The following is a 22,531-nucleotide window of genomic DNA, read 5'->3' as shown; positions in this document are numbered from 1 at the left end:
GTGAAATACACCAGTAAGCACCGGATGTCATTTTTACATAATTATAATCTCAATTTCGTATAATATGTCAACTAGCATACGTAAAAGATAATTAATTAGCTTCACAGTAATGTTATTAGATTGTAATCATCAGCCCATGTGAGGCTCACTGTTGAGCACGAGTCTACTCGCAGAATGAGAGGAGTTTGGCTACATGTTTTTCCTTCACCGTTTGAGACACGTGATATTTAATTTCCTAAAATGCACGTACCTAATTAACTGAAAAGTTAAATGTATGTGTGTAGGTCGGAAATGAACCTACGCTCTCCGAATCAAAGGCAGAGGTCTCATCCATAGGGCTATCGCGGCTCTTATATTGGATAATGGTGATAATCAGTCGAAAATTTAAAATTAAAGTTACGAGGCTTCCAAATGCACCTTCGACCGAGAAGAGCGCATAAAAAACTCAGTCAGGGTGTTTTTTGTTTATTTCCAAGCTTTTTTTAACGTTTATAGTATAATCATTCTTAACACTATAATAAATAAGTCTCTTATAACAGCCTACTCCGCCCACTACAGGACCAGGTCTCCCTCTTTATAGACCAGGGGAAATTGGGTTGACGGGTATAGGGTGATAATGTTAAATTCATTAGCGACCACTATCAGATGTTGATGATAATAACCGATACTGGAATACGGCTGTACGGTGTAATGCCTTTGCCTTTTCCCTACAAGGATGATAACAATAAAAAATATACTCTATGCATCGTACTTTATCTATGGTAGTATGATGTCAATCTGGTTCTATATCAGATAAATTACAAATGGACCAGTATCGCACCCAAATTCACCAACAAAATTGTCTGTCTTTTTTCAGTTTCATACAAAAACTTTCAAAAGTAATTATAACAGCCATCTAACATTCTACCCCCTGAAAGTTTTTCATATTTGTTTTTAAAATGTACACTAATAAGGACAATAATCTCAGGACTACCTAACTAAGAGTTGATGATAACGATTTAACGTAAATATTATGTCTGTTTTAATAATTTAATTTAACAAATTAAAACGTAAAAAATATTAACGTTATATATTTTCGATGTTTAGGTTTACTCCGTAATTGGTCTGAGACAATAATTGACAAATAAAACATCTAATTAGTATCACGGAGTTCCTATAGGTGAACTTCGTGACAAGATTAATAATAATTCATGTAATTTTTGAAAATGACGAAGAAGAAAGAGAAAAATTTAGTTATTAACACAAACCACCATTTTAAGTGAGCTCTCTTTACACGACGAAAACGATTACAACCAAAAAAACAGTGATCCTCTAAAAACAGTTTTTACAAACGCATTAGATCGTTGATTCTTGGACAGAGGAGTAACGTCTAGCGAGTCAGTTCCTTTTATAATTGGTTTGAGGGTTCTATATGACGTTTTTGCTCTTGATGTCTACTGTCTATGCCCCTTATTCTGTGGCAGTTTACTCTTTGGTCAGTTGTCTATGTCTATTATTGTTTTGTCAATCACCGGTTGATTATTGATTTTATGAAAAGTTCTCAAGTGAAAACATTTTCAAAAAATTCGGATCAACAAAACTATATCCTCTATAATAATCCACTGTTACTAAATATGATACCGAATGAAATCTTCGCTGAAGACATGATGAGTACTGTGATCCGATACGGCCTGTATATCGGCGCTGCATTTCAACTAATTTGCTTGCTAGCTTGTGTTACACTTACGGACGAACAGAGCGAATCGCATCCATATGAGAAGGTAAATAAAGTTTAAATATTAGAGCCCTGTTTGCCCAAAGCTTGTCTTGGAAGTAGGCATTAACGCTAAGCAGTATTCTTGGTTTCCTGACTGAAGGATACGGTTACAGCAGTAATTACAGGCTCTAGAAGCATATTGACTAAGCCTTAGTTTGACGAGCGCAAGGCAGCGCATTGTACGAAGTTTCTCTATAGTATGCGCGTTATCATCTGAGTCGTCCGGTCATAAAAGTCAAAAAAGATAGGAATGTGCAGCGCGCCTACCTGCGCACCCTAATTATCGATAAACGGCTACCTGCGCACGTGCTAATGATGAGTCAATAATGATTTGGACGATTCTGATTGGTCGGTTTCTAATGTAATTGCATTGCGTATTTTTTTTGCTATAAATGTGTTTACTGCAATTAAATAAATACATTCATGTGTTACTCGTTGCGCACTATGGATACTTTATTTTCTAACGTTGATCTGAAGAAATTACATGGCGATATTAGCCCTCAAGCTCGAACACTGATTCACAACGTATTCCTGTTTCTCAATGAATTGAAAAGTGATCCGAATAAAGTGGCTTCTCTAAATTTCAACAAACCACGTGAAATGGCCGCATTTGTTTGTGGTGTGAGCAGAGCGACAGTGGACCGAATCAAGACGGAAGTATTTAGTTAATAATTATATAATATGAAATATGTATTATATTAAATCAAATATTGTTAATTTTTTTAATTTTGTGAACAAGATACGATAATAAACTTTACTTATCGATAATATGTCTTTCATTGTTACACCCTTCACTAGACGGCTCCATAAGACCCATAAGTGCAAGCGAGATAGATATAGAGAAATGATTTATGGCCCTAAGACTCAGTTGTTAACGATAGTAGTATAACATGTCCTGTGAAGTCTTGCTCTTTATGCCTATGCATAAGTGGAAACTGGCGGCGCAACACAAAGCAGGATAGACTTATCTGTGTGACAGTGGCTTTAACTGTGTACATAATTATGAAAACTCTAGTGACTTGTACCTGTTTGTGTTATTCAAAAACAAAACAACATGGGTTCGTCTTAATCAGACTTTGAAATAGAAAAGATCCTCTTATTGTACTGAATATATGAAATAAAAGTCCTGAATTTCTTCATGTACCTAGTTTGCATGGGTGAAGATGAATATAATTATTGTATGATATCCACAAAGAGCTAACAGTAGGCACTGGATGTTATTTGTTACATGGAATCTCAATTTTCTATATGTCAAAGTTAGTGTATTATAGTGTTTTTCAGATAGCATGGGTACTATGACAGTTCGTTTCACTCTTGAAAGTTTGCAGTGTTTCTCACTAATAGCATGTATTATGAACATCTTATGGCAACTGTCACCTTACCTATGCTATCTGAAAAACATTGTAGCCTGCTGGTGCCTGGTGGTTACATCAATGACTTTCTTCTTCTCCTTCTTCTTTTATTGGCTAGTATTATATTTGAGTTTATAATTGTTTCCAGGCATACACAGACAGTGATGAATGCAGTTCAGAGCAGTCTTCCCCGGGCCACAGAGCAACCATATCTCGCACCAGAAGACATGATAAGAAGAAACGTCGTTAGACTACAAACATGAAAGAACTACGTTTTAAATTATAGACCTGTACGGAATATTACGAGTACTTGTTGAAAAAAACAATTTATAAAATTGTAACTTTCAACTACCCATGATATACTCTTAAGTAATATATGTTTAGAAGTAGATGATTTTAGACTGTCAAAAAAAAAGGCACTGTATCCATAAATTCAATTTCTTTTAAATTGAGATGCTAATTCTTTTGATGGTATTTCACTGGAATAGAATAGGTACATTTCCTGTTACAATTAATTCAAGTCAGTCCAAATTGTTATACTGTAAAACCTATTTAACATAATTAATAGTACCTTGTATCTTTTTCAGTAGCTTAGATAATGTCTATAAAAGATGTAGGTTTAATATAAGTAGTTAAGGTGTAAAGCTGCTCTTAGCTTCCATATTTATTTTTTTACTTATTATGTTAACAACTGATGCTGTTTTAATTAAAGTTCGGAATCTCATCTAGATGTAAGAGTATACTTAAAGTGGTTTTAGATCATCATTAGTGTATTTTTTAATCAATATCATTATCAGTCTACTTATGACCCAGGGCTCTCTTCAATTCAATTTTGGATTTTATGGCTTGCTGCTGTACCAACTGGGTACAAAGGGCTCTATTATAGGCGATATGTGGGTTGTCAGGTTTAGGTTGATAACGTTAAATTCTTTAACAACCATCATTAGATCACACTGGGGTGCCTCTTATATTTATATAAAATGTGTAGATAGTTCCATAATATCAATAATTCTCAAATACATAATTAACTTACATACATTAATGTCTGATCTCAACAACACTTTTTCACAATTTTAATTACATAAATCTTATTACGAGCAGATATTGCTCTAATTAAAAATACATCTGATCTCAATGAAACTTCTTTTTTCTTTAATTTATATTGTAGTTTCACAATATAATATAAGCAGTTGATTTATTTTTCCATGGTGCAATTTGTCTTATCATACTTGCAAGTTAGATCAGTTGAACATTTAATATTCTGTTCATATAGTATGGATGTGAGTTTATTTGTTACACTTTCATGCCTAAACCACTAAACCAATTATAAAAATTCTTTCAACAATGGAAAATGACATCAATGAGTGAAATGTGAAGGTGAAAATGATGTAGGCTATTGTAAGTCGAATCTGTTGAACTGAATAAAAGACAAATATCTAAAAGCTTGTTTTATTTGTTACATGGACTAGAAGTTACAGCATTTTATTATTGCTTAAAATAGATTAGAGTATATTCATATAATTATCTATATAAGTAAAATATCATTATTTAACAAATCTCATATTTTGTACAAGCTCAAAAAATTCAAAATAAGTACAGTGGACAACATTATTTAAGGCACATTGTTTCTTTGTATCATCATATGTATAATTATAATATAGCACCATTTTAATATTATGTAAATAAATAAAACAAATAACAATTCATAAAATATCTATATCAAAACATTATTGGATGGTAACTCCATTCTAAATGCTACATTTAAAAAAACCGAAAGAATTTATTTAAAATATTGCTAGGCCCAGGTTTGATGAATGAACCGTCCGTTAGTGTCATTTTATTAATAGTAAAATTGACGTCTTATAATAAAAAAATAATCGGTTGTCTATAAAGTCGGTTTACTGTCGATAGTTGAACGTGACAACGTCACAAGAAAATACTTCAGACCAATTATTGTATAGACCTGCCTCGCTAGTCGTTACTTTTCTGTCAAAGTATATGATCAACTAATGTTATAGATGATATGTACTAATGTTAAAGAGCTTCGTAAAAATACCTTTTTGTGTAATTGAATTGTGTAAAAAACGGGCAAAAACTTCTAGTTTAGTATAAGATATGTACAAAATCTAAGCTCGTTATCCTTAGAAAATGACAGACAATTTTGTTCGTGACTTTGAGTGCGATACAGGTCCTTCTATAATTGGTCTGAGGAAAATACTGATGGAATGGTTGCATTTTTCAAAAGAAAATGTTTTTTTTTCTAAAATACTGTTTAATAATATTCATAGACCAGAATATGCTTTATTTCTTGTAAAAAAAATTGGCAACCCTAGAGCGAGGGAACGACGTTTGACGTCATGTTTTTTCGAGTGTGCAGCCGGCCCCATTAAATTATAAGACGTTGCCACGTCAAAATATTAAGTAATAATATAACTGGTTTAATTTCAGTGTGATCGACAGTTGCATAATCAAGTTAAGGGCGTTATAAAATGAGCGATTTTAACAAAAAAACATACTTTTCAAAAAACAACAACTGTGAATTGTAATTATTTTTGGTGGTTTTGATTTATTATAAAAAATAAAGGATATTTTTCTCTCTGGGCCCAAAATGGTCGGTTACATTATGTATCTAATAGAAAACACTTAACAAAATGAATGAAATGTCTATTAAACACTATTCCAGATAGGGTTACCAATAATAGTTTATATTGACTATATTTTAGGTCTCCGTAGTCTATAATTTCAAATATAAATTATAAATAATATAATTTATATTTCTAATTGTCTAACAAACAAAACTTTCATTATAAAATTGTGTAAATGTACCTTTTCATTAACTTCGATTGACGCAATAGCATATATCCGAACTTATATACATATTTTATTGCTTTTGGAACTTAATTATACAAATTAATGAAAAATGAGCTTTTGATAAAGCTATAAAGTTTACATGCATTTTGATAAAAAAAAAACTATATTTCACTGAATTAATATTGGCAACCCTACTTCTAAATAGATAACAACTATGACACCTATTAAAATGCTTCATGTTTAGTTTAAATTAAGTAGATCTAATAAATATTATTTGTAATGCAATAATTAAAATTAATTATACAAATATTAATATCCCAGCGAATAATAATATCACTTGTAACTTATGAACATAAATTTGTAATCTTTATAATTTCCAACAACTTAATTTTTAATTTATTTTTTCAACAATCTATAATAATAACAAAAACATTAGATGCTGTTTGTATAAAAGAGGATCTGTATTATTGTAAAAAAGCAACAGTAGTTATTTTTTTATAACAGATAACAAGCCTTTGGCTTTGATCTCAATAAGTTAAATTCTAAATTGTGACGTAAATATGACTAAAAATAATCTCGACATGACATGATAATATAAGATAATATAAACTCAGAGGCACAATTATCCGCCCGCTTTAATATACTCGCTTCATGTCAAAGAGGGCGGATAATTGTTCCTCTGAGTGTATTATTTTTCGTAGGTCCTCCATTTATAATAAAGAAATATATGTATTTCTTCCTCAATCCCATTCTAATTTTAGATTTTGAGCAGCAAACGTTTTTTGGGTTAAGGAATTTATTGTTAAGAAATTAATTTAGTAATATTGTTATTGGAATTATTTAGTATATAGTAGTTATAAAATTTTTAGGCACAGCTACTTAGCTGGTCGTTACCATTTTTGTTAAATCACTAATTTATTGAAAATATAAATTAATCTTTTTTTTAGCTGCAAGATATTGAAGTCTATATCGTTTCATTATGACATCATTCGCACGAGAATTAAAAAACCGATACGTTATAACCCAGCGTTGGCGCTTTTATTTACGTACTTTATTTAATTTAATTCATAGTCTATTTCCAACACCGTTAAAAAAACTTTCGTGCGAATGAGGGCTAATGATGCTTTATCCCGGGCACTATTTTTATGTTAATAATTTGAGATATGAATTCAATATCGTGTTTAATAACGTTAAAAAACATGTTGCTATGTTTCGCTTTGATTCTGCGAATTGGGCTTAAAGCACTAATATAATTTGGTATAAAAGTCACAGGGTTTAGCTTCCAACCTACTGGTATTAGATTAGCTAAATGAGTGCTGTAAAATAAAGACTGATAAACAATTACATTTTGTACAATAATGGAAGAATTTAACGATTTGTTTAAAAATAACTCACAACAAATAGGCCTAGCTATATGCATGGAACACGACTGCGAAAGTGAGGTTATTCTGTTTCTTTTAGTTCGCAGAACTTTGTAACGTCAAACATCTGGTCATGACCCGCATGAGAAAAACTTGTCAATAAATCTTACAGCATAAGCCCACTTGTATAAATGCAAAAAAATAATGGTAAGTAACGTTAGAAGCTAGTGGTCAAATTAAAGTTTTTCACTTTTATAGCATTCAACACATTGGGGTCATTCAAAAACTGTTTGAAAGCGTCTAATTTTTTGAAGCATATTGTAACGCAACACGATTTTTTATGGAGGTCGTGACTTGTGTCTGATTTCGAACAGCTCTTTCCGGGTTCGGAACATTCCGAGGAACATTTTCCGTCGGTAGAACCGTTGCAGGGACATTTTATGCTGTCGATGATTCCCAATAATGACTCGTCACATTCGTGGGTGTAAACGCCAAAGTCCTCAAGGTTGGAGTTGTTGTGCCTTTTGTGATAATGCAAGAATGTATTATGGTTAGTGTCTGTGGCTCGGCCGCAGCCGACTGCGCATTTCATCTCGGCGTGATCGCATTCGCAGTCAACGCCACAGGAACACTTATCGTCACCACAACCGACAGGCTTAGGGGGAGGCTCATGGTTTTGGCAGTTTCTACATTCGCCACTATTCGGCCCACATTTACATTCGGTGCAGGAGCAGATTCCGGCATCTGCTGCCAATTGTTCTAGAGGGTTTTTAGTTTTCTTACCGAAAACGTTTTCCGTTTTTACAACATACATATCAGACGGGGGTTCGTTATCAAATAGCAAAGTGTCCTCGAGTGCCAGATCTGTGTTAAACAGAACCGAATTGGATGGATTGATTTCGATGCTTTGTTGCACTCGACTAGGAGATGGCGTGTTCAGTGATCTATCGTCGATGATGTCGGCGGTGGTTTTTAAGAAATCAATGTCCGCATCTATTTTAGACACATCGTGGTTCGTGACGAGTTCACTGTCATTGAAAACTTTATCGCTGACGTCTAAAATATTCGGTGTATCTAAATGGAAAGAACTTTGGGTCAAGAGGTTAGCTGTTGGCACAGCTTCGGTGCTCAAATCTATGTAACTTTGCATATGTGTTGGTACGAATGTTGCGAGAGTAAATATGCTTTCAGGGCCGCTCTCTTTTATGCTAACTGGTGTTTCTAGTATGGACGACGCTAAAGCTGTGACGTCTATCCAAGGGGCTTGAATTTCGATTTCATTGGCCAACGCTAATTGCATCGCTTTAGATTCGACTTCCATTTTAGGGGTGGACAATGAAATCGGTGGTATGTTATCGACTACCCAACTATTGTCGTTGTCGTCTTTCTTATCGATTTTATTCACGTCAAATGGAGAAAGCACTTCCAGGTTACTCAAATCGTAATCTACAGCTATGTTATCATCGAATTTAGTATTGTTAGTAGCGTTATCGAAAAGCAGTTCCGTTATGTCCATGTTAGTGTTAGATAGTGGGTCGACACTGGTTATATCTTCTAAACTGCCGTCTGTGGAGTTGGACTCAGTGGTGATCCTACCAAAGGACTCGAGGAGGCTATCCCAGACCATGACGTCATTGACTGGTTTCGCCGGTTCATTCTCAATGACCTCTACAGTCGGTGTCTCGGCTTCGATCTGCAAAGTATCATTTTTATATGAAGGTACATGTAGAAATGTGTTAGGACAATGTTTCATTTTTGTCCTTTGTGACATATAACAAAGGAAACTAGTTAGCGATAGAGCATATTTATTCCCGCATCAATTTTTGGTGTAGGTACATACTGTGTAATTGTGTACAAAATTATACATACAATGAAGAGCGCGATTTAAGAATGAAGAGTGCTGACCTGGCTTAAGAAGCGCACCCTAACATATCTCGAAAAGAGCTACACCATACCAATATCGGTGAAATCGAACATATCGTTCTCTTTGGACGTAAAAGAGAATATTTTCGATTTTGTTCTTATTGGTCGACAATGTTATTCTCTCTCCTAGAAATATGTTGTAGATATATTTTAGGCTTACTGACGAAACGCTAAGTTGCTTGGTATGGTTGAAGACTTATTTTCCCGGTCAATGTAAGCGTATGTGTAAGCTAAAAGCGTGTTACCTAGGCTTGTCTGAGTCAGTAGCCAAATTTCACATAAATTATCTTACAAATGCTAACGCTTGTTCAGTTCGACAAATATAAAAACGGCGAATTCTTGATATGCACCTTTACGATAGAGCTATTGATGCTTTAAAATGAGGATGGCGACGAGGATATCTCCACGTACCTGGTGTTTCCTGACGTGTGCGCGCAAGCTGGTGGGCGTGGAGAACAGTTTCCCGCAGCCGGGTGCGGCGCACGCGTGCGGCCGCGAGCCAGAGTGCGTGCGCGCGTGCGCCTTGAGATGGTGCGACGCTGTGAACGACTTGCCGCATCCGTCCATTAGACATCTGGGACAGTATACTCAACTCAACATTCACATCAGCAGGGTAATTATGGGGATGATGACAAGGTTTTGCATATATTGGTTTTTACTAATGTCTTACATTTTTGGCATTCCTATTAAATTAACATGTTTTTAAGGTACAATGTGACCGTTAAAAGGATTTCTGTATTTTGTAGAAAAATCAATATAACCTAAAAAACGGAAAATTTCAGCTAACATACTCGTTGCGTTATTTTAGTAGGCCCTAATGTCAGCTATCACTCTCTTAGAGTATGTTGTACTATTTACGGGACACCCTGTCAATACCTCCTCTCCCTACTCCCATATAAAAACTTACTTATAAGGTCTCTCTTGTGTATGGGTGCGTATGTGTTTCTTCAGGTCGCTCAGCGTCGTGAAGAACTTCGAACAGCCTTCAGCTTTACAGTTAAACGTGTCACCGCTGTGCAGCCTTTGATGCGCTCGTAACCTGGAACGTATACATTTTCATACGTTCAAAGACCAAGTCAAATTCCTTTTTGAGGTTCCTGAAATGAAACTCTCATTTCAGAAATTACAAAAGTAAAAAAAGCAGTCTCTTTTTTAAGCGTGCGCCCAAAAATTGGAAACATCCTGCATGGTTAAGTCCCTGTCATATTGAGCAACATTTTTGTATATTTAGAGATAATTTTCCCTTCATTTACTCTCTCTCTCTCTCTCAAAGGCCACTGAAAATAACATTTTCTATTTTAGATTCACATATTTATTAGACATACCTAAAAAAAGATGTATGCTAAGAAAGGTTTCGCGTAGCGAACGTTTCTACCTATAGGTAGGTACCTACTCTTGAGAATAATGACGAGATGTGACATTGGACGATCATTAAAACAAATTGACAAGTTCCACAAACACCCATTAAGAAATTGGCAACGGCCAAGTTTTGTCCAAAATGAACATGACGTGATTGATGGCAAATATTTTGCAATAAAATCACACATTCCTTAGCTTAGTGAAAATGCCAAGAGTGGTTAGGTAGATACAATACTTGGTCCAACGGGAGAGATTGAATTCAAGACGTATGAGGTTTCAGTCCGGTATTTTATCGTATAACCGGTATACAGTGGCGTAGCTAGGTAACGAAGAGCCCTGGTGCAAAAACAAAATGGGGCCCCACTACTACCTAAACTGGTTAGGTTTTATCAAGTTAAAACATACAAATACATAAAAATGTATAAAGTTCAGTTCGTTCGTGATTTTCTGGTAAGGTAAGGATTCGAGGGCTCCCTGAGCTTGAGAACCCCGGGCCACTGCACCGCCTAGCTCCTGGGTAGCTACGCCATTGCCGGTATACCGAATATCCGGTATCTTCTGTCCAATGGCGTGCATAAGGTTTTAACTAGGGTATGCACTGTAAGTTGAGATTGGAAAATTCCTCTTCTAACTATGAATTCTATAGTCCAACATAATTTTGTGTTGAGTCCTTAGGGTAGGCAGTGCATTTATACATCTATGTAGTGCACGTCACTGCTTGTGTATCTGGTATTTTATTCAGGCTCGTCTCTTGCTTGTTCCTACTCTTGGTTGGACAAGAATAACTCAGAAGGTATTTGGTCATATCACAAATCCCAAATCTTCACACAACGGTCAACTTTAATGACCAAGAAGCGGAAAAGGGTTAGAAAAGAAGATGAACCTTATTGTAGTAATAAGGTTCATCTTTTTAAGACTAATGGTCTACTAATTTTTTTCATGTTTTAGTTCGAGAACTATGTAAAACTCGCGAGTACGTTTCTTATATTCCGTCCAGTTTTGAGCTATATAATATAGCACGAGTAGGGTAGGTACCTATAGTCAATTCAATGTAAATGAAATTATAGAAAAACGTTCAAGGCCAACAAGACGAGATAAATTACATAAACAAACTGACGGTTACTAAGTTACGTTACGAAAGCGAACAAATTATCTCTATCCTTATCTCTCACAGGCAATAGGTAATTTTATCAGTATGTTACATAGTAACATGGTTGTCTTGTAATTCGTAGTTTAGGAATGCTGTCTAGGAAATTATCAAATCCGCCATTTTATAAATAAGTTAGTTCCTGTTTAGATTGCGTTAAAGTGATAACTGATATCTATCAATACTTTATTTTTCACGTGGGGATTCCTCATGGAAACCTTCTCGCCACGGGGAGGCAAGAAGGTTATGTCAGACTGCAACTGACTAAAACCTCACGGTGTTCCGACTTGTCACCTTATGACTGAGCCATTGGGACATTTTGTAAACTACCGCAACCCTGCCAGCATATCTATCAATAGACAATATCTAACCTAACTCATTTTCTGCAGATGTCAAAATTCTTACAAAAAACAACGAAATTATGTGGAATACGTTATTGAGCCGTGATAGCCCTGTGAATATGACCTCTGCTTCCGATTCCGGAGGGCGTGGTTCGAATCCGGTCCGGGGCATGCACCTACAACTTTTCAGTACTTTTCAGTTGTGTGAAAGTGTTCAGAAATTAAATATCACGTATCTCAAACGGCGGACCTACCTACTAGAACCTACCAGAGAATTTACTTAATTCTCTGCGTGTGTAAAGTCCGCCAATTCGCATTGGGCCAGCGTGGTGGACTATTGGCCTAACCCCTCTCATTCTGTCATTCTGAGAGGAGACTCGAGCTCAGCAGTGAGCCGAATATGGGTTGATTATGAATATTATAAACGTAGAGAACATTTTTTTATATCAAAATTGATTACATAACATGACTAGCGGACGCCAGTGAGTCCGTTTGCGTTAAATTATTTTCTTACAAATTCCGCGAGAATCATGAGATTTTTCGGGATAAAAAGTAGTATAATGTTCTGCTCTAATATCTAATTTATCTCTACCAAAATTTCATCCAAATCGGTTCATTGATTTAGCCGTAAACATACAGACAGACATACTTTCGCATTTATAATATTAAGTAGCACATGATTGATAATACAAATGATAATTTCTTTATAAATAGATTGGTACCTACGACTGATTCATATCTACTCGTCTAACGAATTATCTTCGTCCATTAGAAATATTGATAACTATTTGAAGTTTGTCATAATTCATACAAACATAAGTTTTGAATCCCCGTAAGATTGGTTACATTATTTTCTCATCACATTGGCCTTAATTTAGATATTATAAAAAAATTTTAATAAAAAAAATTCAACCGACTTCCAACTCAAAAAATAACTTTTAACTAAAAAGCAAAAAATAACATCCTACCTATGTGCTACCTTCTGATCAGTTTGAAGGCGGTGCCAAGCCAGTGTCGTGTTTTAATTAAAGCTGTTTCTGGAATAACCACAGAAATTTTGTAGTTTAAACGTATTTAATTAAAACATCACTGGCTTGGCACCGCCTTCAAACTGATCAGAAGGTAGCACATAGGTAGGATGTTATTTTTTGCTTTTTAGTTAAAAGTTATTTTTTGAGTTGGAAGTCGGTTGAATTTTTTTTATTAAAATTTTTATTTTTTTATTTTTAGTGTTAGCATACCCACTGCGTATGTACAGTCACCACCTATCTAAGTGGAAAGTTCTTATCAATACAAAATTATCAAGTCCAAACACAAGGTAGCTACTGTGAACCGTCGAGGAGTTCTCTTCACTGTCCCTCGTCTTCATCATCAGACCCTTAATATAGTCACAATCCATCTAGGTGGAAAGTTCTCATCAATACAAATTTATCAAGTCCAAACACAAGGTAGCTACTGTGAACCGTCGAGGAGTTCTCTTCACTGTCCCTCGTCTTCATCACCAGACCCTTAATACAGTCACAACCCATATAGGTGGAAAGTACTCATCAATACAAATAAATCAAGCCCAAACAAAAGGTGACTGCTGTAAATCCTTGACGAGTTCCATCGTCTGGGTTTCAGCTCCATCATCAGACCAACTCCAAACCTTCATAAAGTTGTAGTGGTTTAAAATACCTTATGGAAACACTAACAAACGTACTAGCCGTCTCTACAACTTTCGAAAGTTCCCCTCAATTTCTCCAAGATGCCATCATCAGATCCTGACATGAAAAAAATGGGACCACCCTGGAAGTAAACCCTACAAAACAAAAAAAGAATTTTCAAAATCGGTCCATAATTGACGGAATTATCGCTGGACATACATAAAAAAAAAAAAAAAAAAAAAAAAAAAAAAACATACATACAGCCGAACGTAGAACCTCCTCCTTTTTGGAAGTCGGTTAAAAATAAACTAACATCTTTTTAGAATTTAAACTATCGTGAGTGTTATTCATATTAATTGATTATGAAACACAGCTAAAACTCACGGCACGATCCAAACTCATCGTTTGAGTTTGGATCGTGCCGCGATGCAAGAACCAGCTCATGACTAAGGGCCCCGTATGGGTTCGAAACTAGTCGGGCATACTCCGACGTAATATCACGTGAGTTTTAGCCGTGTTTCATAATCAATTAAACTAACATCTACTAGAATACAAATTATGAAAACACCTGTCAATTATATGTAGCGTCCTTAATGGGATACTGAACTAAAATAGAGTTCCTAAATATAAATAACATGTTCCAAACAGCAATTCACATTGTAAGTAATAAGTCTAACATTTAGCAAAAAAGAAATTCAATACAAATAGAAATAAACATTTTAATATAAACGAAATTATGTTCCATGTAGATAGAGTTCAAATTCAAATGGCAAAATAAATTATAAAACTATATAACGACAGACGAACGCATGGATTGGCAAATATCCAGACATATCTACATAAATCAGATAGTTACTTAAACACGTTGTACTGTTTAGATTTTCGGGTTTTAGAAACAATTCAGCCTTACGTATTGTGTAATAAAACGCGTATGAATGAAAAAAAAGGTCAAGTGCACAGGCCTTGGATTATTTTTTCTTTATGACTCAAAAAACGTGGGCGGCAGGTTGTTGTTCGACGAAGTAAACAGTGTTTTTTTTTTGTAAGATTCCGCACCTCATTATGGAAAAGAGGAACCCTTGTTGTCTGTATGTCTGTCTGTCTATCGAATAGAAATTTAAATCATATTCTCAGGTCTACAGTTCCTTGAAGCTGTGAAAATATCAAACTTCTATACTAAAGCCACCCTAATGTAGAATGTTTATCAACAAACATATTAAAAATGAGGGTACTTACAAAACACATGTCATTCCATGCCTTATTCATTTAAAACTAGTAAAACCCGTGGAAATATGGGTATAAACTTTGGCCTATGTTATTCCCTGATAGGTAGCTTTCCAGAAATCCTATGTTATTCCCTGATAGGTAGCTTTCCAGAAATTCAAGAAGAGTTGGGTTTATTCTTATATTAGTGGGTAGATTATTTATTGTTTTTTAATTAAAAATGTAATTGTTCAAAGCTTAATAATCAAAATCGTGATTAATTTAGAAAAAAGATAATTAAAATTGTTATTCGGTGTAAAATTACTTGTGATTTATACCTTCATTTTTGATCAGTTTATTGATAAACCTTCCACAGTTAGTTTGGCTTTAGTATAAATTAATTTAAATAAAAAGATATGGTCATGTACCACCTGGTCACAAAAAGGTATATCTTAGACGCTTTCAAGAAAATCAAAATTCATAGGGTACTTCCCATTATGTAATATTATCTTATAGTACAAATATAGGGTTTTATTATTATATAAGTCCTTATCATACATAAAAATATCAAATTAATTATAATGTAATACATAATTGTGGAAACTTATGTGGCATCAAAAGAATTTATTTGTCTATAATTAAATTTATCAAAATAAGGGCATTCCTACTAAAATAATAGCATTGACTTTGTTGCAGCAGTTAGGACAGGCAGTGCACGACTTCACACTTCCCTCCCTGTTGCCCGCATACCATGGGAGTGACAATTAACTTGCCAAGCTATAGAATTTCATGCAGCAAATATACAAACCTGTATAATGTGTTGAAAGCTTTGTTGCAGGAGCCAATGTCACAGGCAAAAGGTTTTGTCTTAGTATGCGCCCGTACATGTATTTTGAGACTATATGACGTGAGAAATGCCTTGCCACATGATTCCATTGGACATATGAACCTGTATTCACCTGAAAAAAATTGGACTATTTAAGTCTATTACGTAAGTTCTACTCTTTAAGTTCTATTATGACCTAACAAATGAAGTAACTAAAAATGGTAACTATGTAGTTAGTTTGTATGCCGTAGAAGTAGGTGCAAGAGGATTACCAGCAAAATCTCTCTATAACTTGCTTAAAGACAAGTACAGTAGACCTCCTAAGATAAACATGATAAAACCCTGGGCTCAAAAAACAAACACTGATATATGATAAAGAATAAAAAAGAGAGATTGTTTATACCTTTATGTGTTTTCATGTGGGTGCGTAGATTACCCGAAGTGCTATATGTTCTTTGGCAACCTTCAAATTCACAATTATATCTTGAATTATTGAATTCCACTTTTCGTGCATTATTATCGTTGAGTGGTTGTGATTCGACTTCTGATTTTGGGACATCTTGTAATTTATCATTGCTGCTGCTAGAATAGATGCCATTAATTTATTTATTTATTTAATTATTATTAGCCGTTAACGACGAACGATACGATAACACAGGCGATTCGACGCTTGAAAAGACGGCAAATTCTTGATTGAAAGCCACATATGACATACATATATATGGAGCTTCTCCCGCTGGGGAAGGTTGCTTCTAACCGCCAAATCTCCCTACAACTCCTCTGCTCATAGTCTATCGACTGATCGCATGAGATCAATAGAACAAAAAAAAAAAAAAAAAATTAGCCGTTAAAGAGCATTCAAATAACCTTATAATGTTAGTATAGAATTAGATTATTGTTAAGGCAGAATACAAATTGCTTCAAAAGAGTAAGTAATAAACTCTAATAAAAGAGAAAAACGCAATTATCTGTAAAGTTAAATAAGGAAAAAAAACGGGGTTGAACTGCAAAATGAAACAGAACACCCGGATTTTTTGTAATTGGATCTATATTTTGTGATTCTAAAAATATATTGTACCAAGTCACATTTATAGCTTTGTCCGTAACACTCCCGATGGTCTGATGAATGAAATACCCATGACTGACGCACCTCTCTTCCCCGCACGCACAATTTCACAGCTACGAAGTTTTTCCCCCCCCGTCGCCCGCATATCATGGGAGTGTCATCAATGAACTTGCCAGACTATAGTCATGTGTAAGGCAATTGAGATGTTCAAAGTACGTACTACGTTTATTTGGAATACTACCTTTTCTATGTCACAAATTAAAAACTAAGATAAATGTTTTTTTTTTAAATTACTACACTACATATTATCATAAAAAATATATGTCTCTGTCTCTCAGTTAGCTTATGATGATGATGATGATGGAAACTTGTACTACTACTTGTAGAACCACTGAACACATTTACATGCAGTTTTCAAGTTTAATTTGTCAAGGGGCCTAATTGTCTAACGGACTTCATTGATCGTAAAGTTCATACGATCGGCTACGATCAACGATCAATCGTAACTTTACATTGGTATTGTCTAATTTAGTTCATTATATGAAGACCGGATGATGAACGATGAACTGAAATCATTCATGAAGATTGCGTATTGTTTATGCAAAACGATAGTGAAACTATCGTTAATAATATTATCAAATTTAAGTCAAACTCCATAATAATGCATATATTTTAACAATGTTTTATGTCTTTTGTTTAAAACATTAAAGAAGCATTAAATTTCACGACAAATATCTACTATTGAAGACAATAGCGTGAGAAAATGGTACATGCAACTCAAGTAACAAAACGCAATTAACGAATTTAACCAAGGGCTATTTGGACTATTTGGTAATCTCCCTGTTGTCTGTGTAGGCTAGTGTCAAAATAACGGGGTATCCTATTAGTCTGTGGTGAAACATAGCATATTAATAACCTGTGGATTAGAAATTTAAATTTTATAAACAAAACAAAATTTTTATTTTTCAGGTTTTAAAGAGAATTTAGAAATTGAGCAAAGTTTTACTAAATTATAGTGATCTTAGGAGCAAAGTTTACTTCGTTTGTGTTACTGTTAATCAAAAATATAAAAGTAAACAAAAAAGAAAAACTACCTCTATCTAATTTTGTCGATGTCCATTTCTTAAGAAGTTTCTCATTAAAACAACCCTTAACTCAGGCAAGGCAGGGCTAAGGTGGTTAGCGTAACTACAAGTGGTTAACTTACAGTTAGCCAACTGAAGAACAATCAACAATGCCCGATTAATAAGTGATCGCGCTGCTTGTCTACTACATGTCCCTGCACTAGTTATAGCAGTAATTTCTTTGTTGGGAAGTATTTAGCACATCCGGGCTGCGCAAAAGGAGAGAGTGGGCATTTCCTCTGTCTCTTAGAAAAGTCCGCATGTTATTTTTATCCCAGTGTTAATCTCTAAGTCTCGTATGAATCGGCACTAATATACATAGGTTTACCTAAGTGTGTGATTAGTGACTTCACAAACAGACTTATTATTAAAGGATTTGAACAGTTCTCTAGCTCTTTAGGGTGTTTTATTCCTTCACCAGCCAACAACAGTGTCATAATTACAATGGGTTCGCAGAGTTAGTTTATCTAGGCATTTAGATATACCATTCAAAATCCTCTACTGAGAGCAAAATGTTACTGTTATATTTTATTTTTTATTCTTTACAATTTAAACTGAAAATCCACAACCCTTTCAGTTGCTACACGTCATCACACCGGAATGCTAAATTGCTTGGCCGTAAGTCTCAATTGGTCCAGCCGGGATCAAACACAGGACCTTCAGAACATTAATTATCATTAAAATCTGATAGTGGTATATTAACATCATAACTACCAATCCACATTGGAGCAGGTTTTTTTTTTTATTCTGTACAAGTTAGCCCTTGACTACAATCTCACCTGATGGTAAGTGATGATGTAATCTATGATGGTAACGGGCTAACTTGTTAGGAGTAGTAAGACAATCCACACCCCTTTTGGTTTCTACATGGCATCGTACCGGAAAGCTAAATCGCTTAGTGGTAGTTCTTTGCCAGTAAGGTGGTAACTGGCCGAAGCCTCCCACCAGCCAGACCTAGACCAATTGAGAAAACCTCAATCGGCCCAGCCAGGGATCAAACCCAGGACACCACTGCTAATGTTTTCCTCTCAAAGATTCTATCTAACTTTTAGTATGAAAGATTAATTTTTTTTTTTAATTTCAGACTAAATTGATTATTATGAACAGACCACTATGATGAACCACTGATATTGACTCAGAGACATGAAGATGAGTGCTTTGACAACAAGACTGACTAGCTGAGCCAGCTTAAGAATTATGTGGTGTGTGTGTGTGTCTAATTCCAGGAGCTCTCTATGTCAGCCATCCATCTATATTCTTACTCATTTTTGTTAATTATAAAATAAATTTGATTATTTAGTGTGTAACTTCATTGTACCTATCCTGCTAGCTGTTAGAAAGATAGCATCTGTAATAATTTATTTACGGTAAAACATATTTAAAAATAAACATGCTTTAACATTTAAGTATGGCCAATATGTTGTCAAGTACAGTGGGCAGGGCTGAATCCATGATTGATGACTGATCCATGATGATGACTCGTTTTTCTGATTTAAGAAAATATACTAATCATCAAAACAGTGTCTGCAAGTACTGTACAGGCTGACTGTTTGGATGAGAAGTATATAGTTGATTATTTTTAATCTTTGTGGTTTCAGGGTTTAAAAAATGTCTAACTGAAAGTCTATGTTTACTGTATTTATTATTATTATAATAAATAAACTTAAAAAATCTTTTTTTTATAAACTTCCAACCCCTATTTCACCCTCAGAGGTGTCATTTTCATAATTCTTAGAATACTAGTAGTCAAGATACTGTAATAAAAAGATACAGTTTGTGAGATTGTAGGGGTAAACACTGGACCTACTGAACCAATGTTGAAGATTATTTTACCAATAAAAATCCACATTTGAGTATTATAGGCCATGTATTCCTTCCCACGGGAACAGGAATTATGTGGGTGAAACTGCAGGGGGTGAACATACACAGGTATTATAAATGTATTTTTTACAACTACACTTTTTTGAATAATTTATTTAATTATTGTAATGGTAAAAAAAAATATTAATAGTAAAATGTTAAACTGAAAGCTTTAGTTTTGGAAAAGACTACAAAAAACAAACTCAGCGAAGTAAGTATTCTTTTATTTTCAAATATCAAAGACCAAATCAAATATCATCAGCATTTCACAATCTATGCAAATATTTTGATAATACACACACATTTATGATTTGACCAGATAACAGGGTCATCAGTACAATGTCCTATCAGCTAAAAGCCTTTGCCATCTTTTCTTCAGCACACCAATATGTTATTCTACTGTATTGCAGGTGCTTTTTGTAATATTGGAGTCTGCAGTTATAGGGCATATTCCAAATATCCTGTAAAGCAAAATTGTTAATATTGAGCATATTATAAAATACACACATCAACATTTAGTCTCAATGTAAGTGTAGTTTGTGTACTAAGATAATATAGCAGACAGACAAGCTTCGCTTTGACTCATTCCCTATTCCTATCCTATTCTACTCCCACCCATTGGCTTATCTACTATTATTTTTTTATTCCTATTCAGTAGCTCAGAATCCTAGGATTCCTAGGGTGGGCATGCACCAATGGAAAATGTAAATGTACCTATGAGCGATGACGAAAGAGTTCGTTCGCCATAATCATAATTTTAAAAATGAAATTCGATTCCTTTTTGCTTAATAACCAGCAAACTTAACTAAACCACACACATAAGCCCTGGAACACAGATCCCAACACATTGGATACAACAACATGCACGATGTCGCAGAAATCTAAAACATGGTATGGTATTAAATATCGTAGGTATTGAGTTTATGTCGCTCTATGGACTTATCGTCTCTTTCTCTGGTACGTCCAAAGAAAGTGTGTGTAAGAAGACATTGGATGCTGGAAGAAAGATGCTGTTTGATCCCCAGTTCTTGGAGGAGTGAGACTGTGTCCAGGATATTCAAGCATTCTTCTTCAACATATTTCTAGAGCGTGTATATTCTTTTTCTCACTTTCTCTCAGAGTCCAAGTCTCAGCATCCTATATAAATCGATTAATAGCACTCAATTAACTTCATTGTTTTGACTTTATAGGTTCATTGCAAAGAATATATTATTTATTACTCTTTTTAACAGAGTTCATTGTTTACAAACAAAACACTTCGCAAAGTTTCGTCCTAAAAATGCTAACTGTGGACGGGGAGACTGAATTGAGAGATTTAGAATGGAAAAAAAAATATTAATTTTAGATATTTAACAAAATATAAATTATTATTTTGGAATTTTGGACATCCACAATTTGTCCGTTTTACGATCAAAGGTGACTCAAGACCCATCGTAAGTTTTTGACATAAGCCATGAACATAAAACTTTACACAATTCGAAGACAATCGCAAATAACTGTCAAATCTTAACAAATCATTCACTCTTCGTATAAAAATAACGATCTAATCGTAATGAACTAACTATGCCCAACCGATGGCTTTCCATTGGCTTACACAATCCGAAATAGCCGTTTGACAAGTAAAAACGTACGATTTCAACTGTCAAATTCAATCGTTTGCGTTAGACAATTAGGCCCAAGGTTTTATGTAGCTTGTTTGAAATATGACAATAATTATTGGAAGTGTCAGAAAAAGTCAAGGATACTGTAACTCACTGTAGTACATACATAATAGATGTGAGTAAACAACATGAGTGTTTACTATTAAATAACAAACCAAATCTTATTGACTGTTAGACACAAATATGGAATTTTATAAGACAAACAAACCTCTTTAGTTCCACAACATGTCATATATTAGAGAGAGTCAGATTTCATACTATAATCACAATGTAATGTAAGTCAAGCAAGCAATAATGTTATTAGACGTAAGCTGGAATAATCAGCAGATTACTTCCCAAGCCAAACATTGTATAGCTACAAAGAAAATATAGACTTTTAATCCCAAAGGTCTTAGTTACCTCCGAAACATTATTTAACAATATACACAAGTCATTAGAGAACACAAATTTAGGATATTCAAACCACATCGTGATGGTAATGTACCAAAATAGCATGCCCAAAAGTCAAACACAAGGAAAAAGACCACAAATAAGAACATTCATACGAGAGAAAGAGATAGAAGATTGTATTGACAAACAGCTGATCATAGTACTTGTTGATATAAAATCACGTTGTTTTCTCAATTACTTACTATTCAAATTATACACTAAATAATTACCGTACATAAATTGTTTTTACTTACGAGACTTCTTTAAATACATTTTCCGTACATACATCCTGTATTGCTTTACTTTCCGACGTCACACTTTTCGATTCGCTCTTCACTTGGAAGTGTTCTGTTAAACACTCAAATTCTTTAATAAACGAATCAAATGTTTTATCACTATTATCGTCAGGCACAAAAGTTTCCGACAATAAGCTTTCCAAGTTGCTCTGCGTCGGAATTTCAGAACAACTACTGTCATCGAGCCATGCGGCCATGTTTTCTTTTAACTTTTTTAAATAGGTATTTTATTTGTTTGACATCTATGTAACTATTAGTCTTTGGTTAGAAAATACAACTTGTCACTATACACTTAACCTTTGTTTGTCATTATAATCGGTAATCTGCAAAACCGGTATCAACCGACAAGTTGCAAAATAACTACGTCACG

At 34.4% G+C, this 22,531-nt stretch overlaps 2 protein-coding genes and 1 long non-coding RNA gene across 7 annotated transcripts; 1 reads left to right on the top strand and 2 right to left on the bottom strand.

Moving 5' to 3' along the window:
* Positions 1 to 1,489: 1,489 nt before the first annotated feature.
* LOC112045200 (protein anon-73B1) lies at positions 1,490 to 4,550 on the top strand. The gene is made up of 2 exons (XM_024081294.2): positions 1,490 to 1,760; positions 3,257 to 4,550. Exons 1-2 carry the CDS (start codon positions 1,530 to 1,532, stop codon positions 3,356 to 3,358), a joined length of 333 nt encoding a protein of 110 aa, XP_023937062.2. The 5' UTR covers positions 1,490 to 1,529; the 3' UTR covers positions 3,359 to 4,550.
* On the bottom strand, positions 4,544 to 22,502 carry LOC112045192 (uncharacterized). 5 transcript variants are annotated; one of them, XM_024081282.2, is made up of 6 exons: positions 22,120 to 22,502; positions 16,129 to 16,307; positions 15,708 to 15,858; positions 10,111 to 10,242; positions 9,615 to 9,777; positions 4,544 to 8,973 (listed from the first exon to the last, which is right to left on the bottom strand). In XM_024081282.2, exons 1-6 carry the CDS (start codon positions 22,356 to 22,358, stop codon positions 7,498 to 7,500), a joined length of 2,340 nt encoding a protein of 779 aa, XP_023937050.2. In that variant the 5' UTR covers positions 22,359 to 22,502; the 3' UTR covers positions 4,544 to 7,497. The 5 variants fall into 5 exon arrangements, with proteins under 5 accessions (XP_023937050.2, XP_023937053.2, XP_023937055.2 ...); XM_024081285.2 differs by having other exon boundaries at positions 16,129 to 16,304; XM_024081287.2 differs by lacking the exon at positions 22,120 to 22,502 and adding an exon at positions 21,836 to 22,090 and having other exon boundaries at positions 16,129 to 16,304.
* On the bottom strand, positions 19,297 to 21,638 carry LOC128198222 (uncharacterized). The gene is made up of 2 exons (XR_008250953.1): positions 20,490 to 21,638; positions 19,297 to 20,236 (listed from the first exon to the last, which is right to left on the bottom strand). It is a non-coding gene; the product is annotated as an uncharacterized LOC128198222 (long non-coding RNA).
* Positions 22,503 to 22,531: the final 29 nt, after the last annotated feature.

This window comes from Bicyclus anynana, chromosome 7, assembly GCF_947172395.1.
Source record: "Bicyclus anynana chromosome 7, ilBicAnyn1.1, whole genome shotgun sequence".
In the NCBI taxonomy this organism is placed as follows: Eukaryota; Metazoa; Arthropoda; class Insecta; order Lepidoptera; family Nymphalidae; genus Bicyclus; species Bicyclus anynana.
The sequence above is the reverse complement of the archived record's forward strand: the minus strand, read 5'-3'. Positions and strand labels throughout refer to the sequence as shown.

Bases quoted from the DNA above. Each gene is read 5' to 3' on its own strand.
- LOC112045200 (XM_024081294.2), top strand. From the start codon at position 1,530: ATGAAAAGTTCTCAAGTGAAAACATTTTCAAAAAATTCGGATCAACAA. The intron at 1,761-3,256 runs GTAAATAAAGTT...AATTGTTTCCAG, and splicing joins AATCGCATCCATATGAGAAG to GCATACACAGACAGTGATGA.
- LOC112045192 (XM_024081282.2), bottom strand. From the start codon at position 22,358: ATGGCCGCATGGCTCGATGACAGTAGTTGTTCTGAAATTCCGACGCAG. The intron at 16,308-22,119 runs GTAAGTAAAAAC...CATCTATTCTAG, and splicing joins AATGTATTTAAAGAAGTCTC to CAGCAGCAATGATAAATTAC. The intron at 10,243-15,707 runs GTTTGTATATTT...TATACGTTCCAG, and splicing joins GCTTTCAACACATTATACAG to GTTACGAGCGCATCAAAGGC.